Genomic DNA, 13225 nt, shown 5'->3' with positions numbered 1-13225 from the left:
ACCAGGCACCAGGGCCAGATCCCCAAAGGTACTTGGGCCCCTAACTTCCATGGATTTAAACAGGAGTTAGGTCCCTAATGCTTTTGAGGATCTGAGCCTAGGGTGCCCAATTCTCATTGACTTGCAATGGCAATCAGGTACCTAACTTCTCTTTATGCCTTTGACTATCTCTCCTGCTGGTTCCCACACTGCTAGACTCCTTGGTTATCAGTTTGTGCACGTTTACTTTTACTACAATTATCCTCCAGGGTTGGGGGGGGAGTGCAGAATGGAAGAATGTGTGTTGTTCTTACAGTCTTCGTTCCTCAGACAATGATAGACAATACGGTTTCCTCCAACTGTGTAGCGCAAATGCTCCCCCCAGGGGAAGGACTCGCCAGAGGGGTGCAGACAACCTCTCCTTTGTTCTCCAGAATCTTAAGAGAGTCTCTGGATGTTACATTGGCAAAGAAAACCTTCAAAACATGCCCCAAGTGTAACCAAATCAGAAATGTCTGCCTAAGTTTGCACTGACTCCAAAATACTGACTCTGAAGTGTGAACATTATGCATTTCAATGGGTACTAACTTAGCTATCAGTGAGGATACTTTAAATGCACTATTGCCAATTCATGCAATTTCAACAGCAAGTAACACAAATTTAGCCCTGCTAAAGAATTTCTGGCCATTGCTCAGTTTTGGGAAAGCAGAATAATAATAATAATAATAATAATACCTATCTCAGCACTTTTCATCTGTATATCTCAAAGTGCTTTGCAAAGGAAGCAAGTATTATTACTCCCATTTTACTGATGGGGAAACTGAGACACGGCACAGTGACATTACCCAGCTGAATGTGGCAGAGCAGGGAATAGAACCCCAGGTTGTCTTAGTCTAGTGCTCTATCCACTAGGCCACACTGCCTCCTCCACATAATTCCAAGCTTGTAGTTTCTAACTGCAAGTTCAGAGACCAGACTTCCACTGACTGCCATTAGTATTTCTGTGCCCTCCACAATCTCCATTATTAAACAAACTTCATCCTGCTACCTTAGAGGACAAAACCAATATGCATCATTCACCCATTTCACAGACAAGATAACTGAGAACTTGTACAAAATCACTTCACACAGAGCTAGAAACAGAACCCAAGTCTTACAGAGAGCCAAGCCTCAGACATTCTCACACACACCCTTTCAGAAGGGCTACTGCAAACTAGATGCTGCTGTACTCCACATTAACACAGTGTACCTAGAAGTCAGGCCACAGAGATTCACAACTCATAGTGCTTACACACTAGAAAATCTGATTGCTCAAGTGGTAGAGAGAGGCGTTTACATCCAGAGGTCCCACATCCAGCCTCCACAGACAACCCCAACAGGGACGTTTTCACATTTAGTTATGCTGTCTGTAACCACTAGTCCCCAATCTACTCTCAGTGCTAAGATGAGAAACCAAGAATCCTGATGTCCAGCATTCCACTACTGCCTCACAAACACTTGTGAAATCCACTGCCAACGTATGTCACATCTCCAGACATGGTCTGGTCCACACACAGGATAACAACATGCTTTCCCACCACGGGCTACTAATATAGCTGAAGTGGAATAGTCTGTACTGTGGTTATGAAGGCTGTGGGTTCAAAAACTACTGATGTAAAAAGAATACATTTATGTGTGAGGGAGTGTAAGGACCATGGACTGATTTTATATTGCAAAACATGGTATTTGATGTGGATTTGAATGCTCTGTTAATACCTGTTTTACTGTCACATTTTCACTGTCTGTATTTGGTTTAGTGACAGCTTTCCCTTGGACACAAGGTGAAGCACACTCAGCATGTGTGAGACTGACAGCAATGTATGAGAGATTTTGCCTATGTTTGAGTAGGATCCCATGCCTGTGTAAACTCCAAAAAGTAAGAACTTGATTTAATAAGCTTATTGTTTCCAAAAACTTTGCTGTCCCCATAAATACTGATGAGAGTGAAGCTATGCCCTGGGGCATCCCAGTGCATAGGTGCTGGAACTAGTGGTGCTAGGGGTGCAGCCTCACCGCCTAGCTTGAAGTGGTTTCCATCATATACAGGGTTTTGGTTCAGTGGCTCTCAGGGCCGCCCAGAGGATTCAGGGGGCCTGGGGCAAAGCAATTTCGGGGGCCCCTTCCATAAAAAAAAGTTGAAATTCTATAGAATACTATATTCTCGTGGGGGCCTGGGGCAAATTGCCCCACTTGCTTCCCCCCTCCCCCAGGCGGCCCTGCCCCCACTGTACAAATTGTTCCAGTACCCCTGTCCCAGGGAGTTATAAAGCCTGTCACTGATCGGTCACCAGTGTAAATCCGGCCCAGCTCAGCAGGGATTAAAAAGTTGTAGCCATCACAACTCTATGAGATGAGTCTGGCAAGTCCATGTTGCAGCTCCCACATCATAGACTCACCACTTTACTTTGCACTAGACTAGATGGCAAGCTCTTCAGGGAAGAGACTGTCTCTTACCACAAGTATCAGGGGTAGCTATGTTAGTCTGTATCCACAAAAACAACAAGGAGTCCGGTGCCACCTTAAAGACTAAGGGATTTATTTGGGCATAAGCGTTCGTGGGTAAAAAACCCACTTCTTGTCTTTTACCCATGAACGCTTATGCCCAAATAAATGTTAGTCTTTAAGGTGCCACGGGACTCCTCATTGTTTTTGTCTCTTACCACATAAAGCACCTAGCACTATGGGTCCTCAAGGTCCTCTCTGCAGGAGCTCTCACTAGAAGATCAAAATGATCTTCTTTACTATAAGTGTGAAAGTGGGCAACACTGCAATTGTCACAAATACTGCAGGTGGGTAGGGGGAGTGCAAAAATGATAAATCAGTCCAAAAACATGCTTTAAACTCTTGGGGGTTTGTTTTTTGTTTGTTTGTTTGTTTTTTTAAAAACCTCATGTTCTGGGGACCAATCCCAGGATTTTTGAACTTTTGGGACTGGCAGTTCAGTCAATACCAACACTGCTGGCTATTACATTGCTTATCAAAGCATGTGAGAAAGGAGAGGAAGTATTATACTATAAAGATCTACACACCAGCAGTTTCCAAAAGAGGAAGGAGTGCGTGGAAGACATACCATAAATTAAGATGTGCAAGCTCTTCAACACATGGTGAGGTTATAGTGGGCAGCACATTGGCTTTTTTCCCCCCCCTTAAGTGGATCTCTGCTTTCAAAAGTTTGGAAAACACTGGTATATTGCACCACTATTTAACACCACATTTGGCTCTGTACATGCACTTATGAATTGTACAAACATGCCGGTACAACACCTTTGCCAAAGATTTTAAGAAGAAAAAAAAAGTGAAAAAAAATCTAAAAGACTGAATTTTGAATACTGTAGCATAAAGTTCCTACTATATGTCCTGCCATGTAATGCTTACTACAATGGCAATGAGTGAGATCAAAACAAAGCCACAACAGCTACAACACTTCACAATAGTTAAGGGTCACTTTGAAGCCAAACCCACTGATCAGCAAAAACTAGAATCCTATGTGGTATTTATAGTTGTTTCTTCAACATTTATATTTTCCCAGAAAGATCACTATTAAGTATCCTAGCATAATAAGATTTTAACTGATGTTATCCAAGTTATACTGATTTTTTTTCTACATCACAGAAACAAATGGGCTCTTCATAAATATTTTGAGACCAAACAGTGTTCAGTTAAAGGCCAATAAACTTTATGTCCTTATAAAAAAAATTAAAAATTAAAATTATTCCCCTAATCATTTTACATTCCCTTGATTAGTTCTGCAGCACTGGAAGTTGTGAAATATGCTAATGGGGAATAGCTCCTGCATAACATTTGTGCCCAATAGCAATCACATCAGCAACCTTGTCTCTTTCTCAGAGGGAAGTACAGATTGAGCACAACACAACACCGTCCTCTTGGATCTCCAGCACAGATAAACTGCACAAGAAAGGTAAATGATAGCCCATTTCCAGACGTGATCTGTGAAGTCAGTTGTGTGATTTTAATGCTACAGATCTTTGGCCAAATGTTTCTCTTGGCTGAAACATACACACCCCCAAAACACATGCACAACATGGATTTCTCCAATATATACACGTCAGTGTTTACAGATACAAAACCTTTGTTTCTGACACCTGTGAAGAAATGTGTGGCTCTCATTGGATGGGATTCACTACACAACAACATGTTTCTTCTATTTATTACCCCCCCCCCCCTCCTCGGTTTTATAAGGGCTGCTTATGAGAGCATTTAACCTGAAATAAATGACATGGGTGGGTGCTGTTTTCTGGTGTGACTTAGCATGCCTGGTTGGCTGACAGCATCTTCTGCAGGCTGTGAGCAAACCTTCATTAACTGGAAGATATCAAAATCCCCCGGCCATCCCTCCCTGCACTATTCCCTTTAATTCAACCTTGCAGAATTCTACTAGCAACCCATCTGGAACAAGTCCCCTCTCCCTGGCCCTTCGGTTCTCACAGCAAGGACGGGCAAGTGGATTTTCATGACCACTTTGCAAAGAGCTATAAATGTTATGGCCTCCGCTGATTTACCTGCCCCCAGAGCTTTTGCTGACTCAAACATTAACTGTAAAGGCCACCCCGGGGGGGGGGGGGTATTTCAGGGAGGCAATTCGAGGGGGGAGCTGTGGGTTTGGGGGGATGTTAGCCGGGTGAGTGGTTTCAGAGAAGGGATTTGGGGGAGCCCCGGTGATTTGGCGCTGTAGGTCCGAGGGGACGTGAGAGGGGGTAATTCCCAAGAGGTAGTTCAGGGAAGGCTGAGAGCCAGGGGATGTCAGGAGGAAGCGGTAGGTTTGCGAGGGGCTAGAGAGGCCAGGGGAGGCTGCGGGTTCGGGGGCGCTGGAGGGATTGCTGATAGGGGGATTAGAGCAGCAGCCCGCAGATCTGCGGGTGCGCGAGGGTGATAAAGGGGGTCGGGGCCGCTAGAGGGGGCCGAGAGGCGGGATAAGCGGGGAGGGCGATGGGCTCGGCAGCCGACTCCGCCCGAGCTCGCCCCGGCCCGCCGGGTTCCCCGCCGCCCCTCACCTGGAGACGCAGTTCTCCAGCACCGAGCTCTTGCCGGCGCTCTGCCCGCCCACCACAGCGATCTGCGGCAGCTCCAACAGGCAGCTCTGCCCCAGCGCCGCGAAGGCGTCCTGCAGCCGGTTCACCAGCTCGATGAGCCCCTCCATCCCGCCGCCGCCGCCGCTGACAGGTAACGGACCCGGCTGAGCGGCGCGCATGCCCAGTGCCCAGCGCGCCCGAGGGCGGTGCCACCCAGTCAGGCCACGCCCACTGCGCCGGCAGGCCACGCCCACCGCCTAGCCCCGCTCCCTGGGCGCTGTGGTGGTGGCAGCAGGAGCAGGCTGGGTGGGAAGGTAGCACTGGGCCCATTGGGCCACTGGGTCTGAGGCCCCCTCTACTCTGGGGGTCCTAGTGTGACAGTGGCAATAGTGACTGCTGGTGCCAGTGCCCCCCCTACTCTATGAGGAAGCTGCGCCTGCTCTAGGGGGGCAGGGCCACCCCCCCACACACACACACCACACTTCACATACATAGGATTTTTTTTATGGTAAATCATGAGATTATTTTTTACCTGATCCATTGGGAGCCCATTGTATTCACCTTTTGCTGTCTGCACATGTTAGGTACACACAGGTCACATTTTCAAGCTTTTCTCCATCCCTCTAGGGCCTCAAAACTTTTGTTTTTAAAATGAGGGCCAAGAGCAGGGTAAAAATCACAAAAGTTGGCAACCAGCTTCTATTCTAAACCCCTTCTTTCTATCCTACCTATAACTTTGGTTTGGAGAAAGCACAACTTACATTAGAAATGCCCTGCCATCCTTTTAGGTATCTGAAGAAACCCTGCTAGTTACTTGAGGATTATTTTTAATCTATTTTTTGTCTCCTGCTAGCTTCTTACTACCCCCTTCAAACTCACCCTTCAGCTTATGCTCCTTGAAAATGCTTTAGGCAGCTGTATGTGAAGAAAATAATTTACAATAAAGCAAGTTATGAATGATTTTCAGCATTATGCATACCGTGTGAGCCCTCTTTTGGCTAGTTGCACCCTAGAGAGGAGATAAGGGTTCTAGAGATGACAGCTTTTCTTTTGTATGCAGTGTTAGTGTAGCGATGTTGGTCTCAGAATATTAGAGAGACAAAGTGGGTGACAAGGTGGCTTGTCTCTCTTACCAATAGAAGATGGTCCAATGAAAGCTATTATTACCTCATCCACCTTGTCTCAGCTTTTCTTCTAGCTTGAGAGGTAGCGGCCTGTTGTTTTTGGAACTCTTAAACAAGGTTTCTGCCTCCAGCTTTGCATGTCTTTAGGCTCCCTCCTACAACTGGCTTCATGTGACCAGATGGCTGCTCCCACGCAGAGCCCCATTTATATAAAGGGTTCTGCATGGAAGCCACCCACACAGAGCCAGTTGCAAGATTAAAGAACAACCTTCGAGATGCTATGGCCTCTCCCCAATGAAGGTTCCATCGAAGATCCCATTCTAAGACTGATTTTCATTCATCTTGTAACAAAAGGCAAGCAAACAGTAAAGAAAACCAAGCTTGCAATATTGTACGGTTAAAAAGCTGACAATTATAATCTCTTGTAAAAATTCAGTAAATATTCCTTGACCTGAGGAAATTTAAATATGTCTCCTTTTTTAAAATGTTGGCAAAGTGGCTGTGGATCTGCCCCAAAAGTGACATTATACCACAAAACGTGAAACTTAGGTAGAGTTTGACACTGGCTTGTGCAACAGCCACTTTTCAAGAATAGGGAGAGTAAAGAAGTTGCCGTTATTTTAAACTAGAAATGAGTCTCTGGCAGTGAAATTTTCATCGCTGACCTCTGAATTGGCCCAGGTTACTTCTCAAATGTGAAAGGAATCTACAAGATATGGACAAATGACTCCTCCTGCTCCTCCATTATCCACGAAAACTCCCCCTGAGCTTAGGGAGACTGTGTGGGAATCCATTTTCCCAAAGGGGTGAACTTAAGTGACTTGCTGAAAGTTACAGGGAATTTGTGACAGCGCCAGAAACCGAAACTTGATCTCCAGGTAACAAACCCAGCCACATCTAATCTACTAGACCTGTGGTTCTCAATCTGTTTTGGTCTGTCACTGTGACCCACACAATGACCAAAAAATAGTCCCGTGGCCCAGCTCCCACACTCCTGAATCATAGGATAATTTTCGGCCCATGAGGCAGGCTTGTGGGGCGATTTTTCACCCATTTTGTGCATTGCAGAACTTGCAGACCAAAACAGGAGGAGCTGGGCCTAAGTGAGGCTTCTCCTTCCCCTTGCATGGTATTTAACTGCTGGGGTTGAGACTGAGAATCACTGCTCCTTAGGGGCTGCAAAGCCAGATCCATAACTCTTCAAACTCCAGCCCTAGGGCGGAGGAATTGCTCTCAGACTGGATAATGGATAGACCGGACAAAGCAGAAGTGGGACAGGAGTAGATTAGATTAGGGAGAGGGTGTAGGAAAAGGTTCAAGGAAAGGGCAATAAGATTTAAGATGGTGCAGACCTCAGTTGCTAATTGGAGGGTCCCTGAGCGGGAACCTGGAGTAGAGAGGGTGGGACTGGGTTCTCCTACCAGACACTAGGGGGAGTGGCACCATCAAGGCAGTGAATGGGAAGACTGCCAGAGACAGTATGTATGATAGACTTTGATACCCCAGAAGCGGGAAAACACATAGTTACCTGACCAGAGGGCCAAGCTAATGAAGAAAGGGCACCCTGAGTCGCAGAGGGAGAAAGGCAGCCTGGCACACACATGAGTGGCAAGCAGGGGCTGTCGGACCTGAAAAGAGCAACCAGGAGGAGGTGCTGTAGTAGTGAGTGAACCCATCACAGGCACAGAAAGGTTCAGATGCTGATACTGGTATTGGCTGCATAACAACAGCCATTGGAGAGAGTGGACGCTAACCCTTGTTATGTGACAGAGCAATACCCTTTTGTATTGTAACCCTGACCCAGGTCATGTGACTGGGGCCAGGAAATAAAGGTTACCTTCTTACCAGGACTCTGGTATATCACCCCTTTAATACATGGTGTCTAAAGAAAAACTGGATCTGTGCCAAAAATGAAACCACCTGAATCCCACTTTGTGGAACAGTACCTGGCAGACAGTCAGTTGCAGCACATTCAAATTTTCTAGAAGGAAATGGTATTTCAGGGAAATCAGAGAGGGAAAAATGTACCTCGCTGCTACATGTGACAGGCACAGAAGCATTGGAGATCTACAGTCCTGTCCAGTGGGCGCATAGGGGAGACTGCAAACTGCTAGGCAAAGTCATTAAAAAATTTGAAGAATACTTTGATTCACAGAAGAACATCACTTGGAAAAGACTCATTTTCTTTTGAAGAAACTAAGTGCCAGGTGAGACCATTGACTATTATGTTACAGACCTGAGTAAGAAAGCAAAGCCACGTCAATTTCAAGAATGAACAGACAGATTGTTTAGAAACAAATTATTTTTGGTGTTACTGATAACTAAGTGAAAGCAAGGTTATTTTAATAAATTGACTTTATTTGTAAAGAGCAATGGATAGTTGCAGGGCTACTGAAAACTGTGCTTCCCAAATGAAAGTATTAGCAAACAGAGAAAGAACTGCAGTTTATTTAATTAAAAATGTGTACCTAGGCTAAAACTACTAGAGTATAAGGATAATCGAATGGCAGGGATCAGATTTGTTTGCAATGCAACACAAAGGTCCTGCATGCAATAAAAGTCACCATTTTGCAAAAAAGTGTCATTCTCAGCAAAAGTTGCAAAGAAATACAAAAGCAAAAAGAGATTCATGAACATTCAGCTGGAGGACACAGTGATGAGGAGGAGCTGGCCTCTTAATAAATTTACAAAGCAAAGTTCTACAGTTGTTTGTAACACTGGAAATAAATGAACAAAGAATGAACTGCAGAACAGATCCAAGATAATCCCTGCAAACAGAGACATTCTGTAGATGGACAGTTATCATTTCGAAGAGTTTGAAACAGGACGTGCTGTGTGTACTTGTATTGAATAGCAATCTGGAAAAGGAGATAATCAAATGGGTGTGTAACTTGTCTGCAGAATAGAATGCAAAAAATATTCTTCAAGAGTTTAGTGAAGTGATTAACCAAATGGGATGCATTATGAGTGTATACAACACGTCACACTGATATAAATCTCAGTGTCCCTCCCAACATGCATGCACCACATAAAAGTCCCATTGAGCACTGAGAAATAAGACAAAAGCTGAACTTTGCCAGATGGTAACTTTAGCATGTGGGTAGTCCCATGAAGTCAACATGACTAATTCATCTGCTTAAAGTTAAGCATGTGCATTAGTGTTTGCAGGATTGGAGCCTAAATTTGTTGCATCTCTCAAATGCTCCTTAGAAGTTATTAGCTTGGACAGCAGCATTCACTCCTTTAATTTAATACCCTGTTGACTATCCCCTCCAATTTATTTAACTTTTTAAACTGCATCTTCATTTACTATCACAAAATTAAAAAATGAAAGGTGTAAAAAAAAAAAAAAAAAAAAAAAAAATCCCCCAAACCTGAGAAATTCCCAAACCAAAAACTGGCCAAAGACCAGGTAAGGTTGCTAAATGACAACTGTATCCTTACCTATCCTATCATTTACAAATAACAAGCACCTAAAAGCCAAGAAATGAAGAGTTAAGGACATACTAAATCTTACACCTCCCAGGATAAACATTAGAATGATTTGTTTATCAAGTACAAAGAAATACAAATTTCATCATGACACAATCAGTTTTCAAGTTGCTCCCAGAGGCCAGAGAACAAACACTAGTTTGGAGGGGGGGAAATGGGGAGGCATTTTTGATCCCTGATTTTTTTCAGTGTACAGCTTTTAACATGTCATTACCATATACTGTACTAACAACTTGTCTACTCCTGGAAATTAACTGAAATAGATACTCCAGAATAATTATCCTGGAGCAGTTATTTTAGTATGAACCCCCATGTGGACACACTTATTCCAGAAACGAATTGAGCTAAATCAGAAAAAACATTCTTATTTTAGAACAAGAGTAGGCATTTTCTAGTGCAGAGAAGCTCCGAGAGCCCCAGCCCCAAGCTGGGGAACATGACTTGACTATCTGCATTTCCTTTTGAATTTTTGGGGTTACATTAGGGGCAGAACTAATGTGCATTCTCCACCATGCTCTTAGGACTTGTAACCAAGATGAAGAAACTAGGAACAATACTAGACACTGTAAAATAAAATGTGTATTGTCAAGAGGAATATCAACATTTGAAATAGCTGAGAACTGAGCAGTGGGAGCAGGGCTCTTTTCCTGGTCAGATAGTTGGTTCAAGCGTGTTCTATTTTTACCTTGCTGCAAAACATATTTTTTTCCCCAGGACCTGTGTTCTGAGAAGTTTGTCATTTGCTTTTGCCATGTGACAAGAAGAAAGCTCCTCAGCTGTGCATGTCCCTGTTTCAGTACACCTGAGGCAATTGGAGTTTTTAAACAAATGCTCATGCATTTCTGGTTCAGAAAACAAACTCCATAGGCAAGAGCCATGCAAAGGGTGAACTCTGCAGCAGAGGCTTCATGGGGCAGGAAGACTAGGAACTGCCTACCCTGTTTTGAGTAAAATTCAGTATCATTAGGTTTGGCAGGATTGAATTTTTTTATAATGGCAATGGATAATACCAATGTTTATTTAATATATTTTTCAATTTTTAGCAATTTAAATGTTCACTGTTGCAGGAAATTATGGGGGGATCCATAGGGAGGAACTGGTTGAGAACTTGAAAGTGGAAGGCAACTTGGGTGAAAGTGATTGTAGCGTGGTGGCCATCCACTCCTGCCCTGAAGGGCTTAAAACAGCCCTGGGAGAGGGCTGTGGTAGGGGAAAACCTGGGCTGATTGGGGAAGTAGCCACAGCTGGGCCACGCCCCAATCAGGCTGCAGCTGGCCCTATAAAGAGGCTGTGGGCCAGGAGCACAGGCAGTCTCTCTCTAGGTGCAGAGAGAGAAGGGCCTGATTGCCTGGGACTTGAGTAAGGTACTGGAGTAGAGCAGTGCTGGGGAATAGGGCAAGGGAGCTCCCACCTGGAAACCCCCCAGGCTGCAGGCCTAGCCAAAGGCCTGAGAAGGTACTGGGGTTGCAGAGGTGCAGCCCAAGGGTAGGTGGAGGCTGCAGGTTCAACCCCCCCTTGCCAATGATGAGTGATATCGACTGCAGTCTGCCCCAGAGTGCGGGGGCTAGATGAGGACTGGCGGTGAACACTGAGGCAAGGTGGGGATAGAGGGTGGGGATTCCCCTGGGAGGGGAGCCCAGAGAGTGGGGGTACTGCCAGAGGGCAGCACCCAAGGGAGAGGGGCATCAGGGTCTGGGAAGGACATGGGGCCAGCGACAGCAGGACATTGGCCTGCAGAGGGCGCTCCAAGGCTGGAGAGCTAATTCCCATACCGGACCAGCAGGAGGCGCCGCAGGGGTGAGTTGCGCATCGCTACAGTGATCATGAAATGATAGAGTTCATGATTCTAAGGAATGGTAGGAGGGAGAACAGCACAATAAAGACAATGGATTTTAAGAAGGCAGACTTTAGCAAACTCAGGGAGCTGGTAGGTAAATCCCATGGGAAGCAAGTCTAAGGGGAAAAACAACTGAAGACACTTGGCAGTTTTTCAAAGAGACATTATTAAGGGCACAAGAGCAAACAACCCCACTGCGTAGGAAAGATAGGAAGTATGGCAAGAGACCACCCTGACTTAACCAGGAGATCTTCAATGATATAAAACTCAAAAAAGAGTCCTACAAATAGTGGAAACTTGGACAAATTACAAAGGATGAATATAAACAAATAACACAAGTATGTAGGGACAAAATTAGACAGCCAAGGCACAAAACGAGATCAAACTAGCTAGGGACTTAAAAGGAAACAAGAAAACATTCTACAAATACATTAGAAGCAAGAGGAAGACCAACGACAGAATAGGCCCATTACTCAATGAGGGGGGGAAAGACAATAACAGAAAATGTGGAAATGGCAGAGGTGCTTAATGACTTCTTTGTTTCGGTTTTAACCAAGAAGGTTGGTGGTGATTAGATATCTAAAATAGTGAATGCCAGTGAAAATGAGATAGGATCAGAGTCTAAAATAGGGAAAGAACAAGTCAAAAATTACTTACACAAGTTAGATGTCTTCAAATCACCAGGGCCTGATGAAATGCATCCTAGAATACTCAAGGAGCTAACTGAGGAGATATCTGAGCCATTAGCGATTATCTTTGAAAAGTCATGGAAGACGGGAGGCATTCCAGAAGACTGGAAAAGGGCAAATAGTGCCCATCTATAAAAAGGGAAAAAAGGACAGCCCTGGGAATTTCAGACCAGTCATCTTAACTTCTGTACCCGGAAAGATAATGGAGCAAATAATTAAGCAATCAGTTTGCAAACACCTAGAAGATAATAAGGTGATAAATAACAGTCAGAATGGATTTGTCAAGAACAAATCATGTCAAACCAACCTGATAGCTTTCTTGGACAGGGTAACAAGCCTTTCGGCAGCTTTCTTGCTGTGGACGTAGAATTAGGATGGAAGACCAATGAATTAAGCATATTTACCAAGAAATGCCACTACACAGCTGGTCCTCATATGGTCACCAAAAGCTTCAGTGCTGGTAAGATGGCCAGTGATGGACATAAACTGAATATCCAGCAGACCACCATATGGACTTAGCTAGAGATCAGTGTGGATGGCACTTGATCTGCAAGTAAGGTACGTCCCTCTGGGATTTGCCAGATAATGCTCATGCTTGTTTACTGTAGGAGTGTCACCTATTCAGTCTGGCTTCACACTAGCCACCACCTCAGTTTCCCCCTCACCCAGGTTGAACAGCCCAACCTTTCAGCCTGGTTCAGTTGATGCAGTGATGTGGCCCTCTGGCTAAGTCATTCAAGAAAAAGTCCACCCCTTCCAGCAGGACATCCAAGTCCAAACCAAACGCGCCTTCCACCCCAGAGTCAAGCTGGGCCCAGCCCCTCCATGGTGAGGGGCTGTCTTCTCTTAAAACCTGCTTCAGTTCACCCTCTGAGGTTAACTCTCAGGTCTTCTCCGGTTCTGCTCAGTCTTTCCCCTCCACCTCCTCCTAGGGGCCTTCAAGTCTCTACTAAGCACACACTCCCAGGATTTCCTACCTGGGGTCTCCCTTCTTGCATTCCCCAGGCTTCTGTCTTATCTTATCTCCTTCCCCCC

General features: G+C 45.0%; 1 protein-coding gene across 1 annotated transcript in view; it reads right to left on the bottom strand.

The window, feature by feature from the left end:
• DNM3 (dynamin 3) overlaps window positions 1–5227 on the bottom strand; it is a 353245-nt gene extending 348018 nt beyond the window's left edge. The window contains exon 1 of the mRNA XM_065408897.1: window positions 5031–5227. Coding sequence (XP_065264969.1) covers window positions 5031–5227 — 197 coding nt within the window. The remainder of the gene's footprint in view (window positions 1–5030) is intronic.
• Window positions 5228–13225: the final 7998 nt, after the last annotated feature.

Source organism: Emys orbicularis, chromosome 8, assembly GCF_028017835.1.
Source record: "Emys orbicularis isolate rEmyOrb1 chromosome 8, rEmyOrb1.hap1, whole genome shotgun sequence".
Taxonomy (NCBI): domain Eukaryota; kingdom Metazoa; phylum Chordata; order Testudines; family Emydidae; genus Emys; species Emys orbicularis.
The sequence above is the reverse complement of the archived record's forward strand: the minus strand, read 5'-3'. Positions and strand labels throughout refer to the sequence as shown.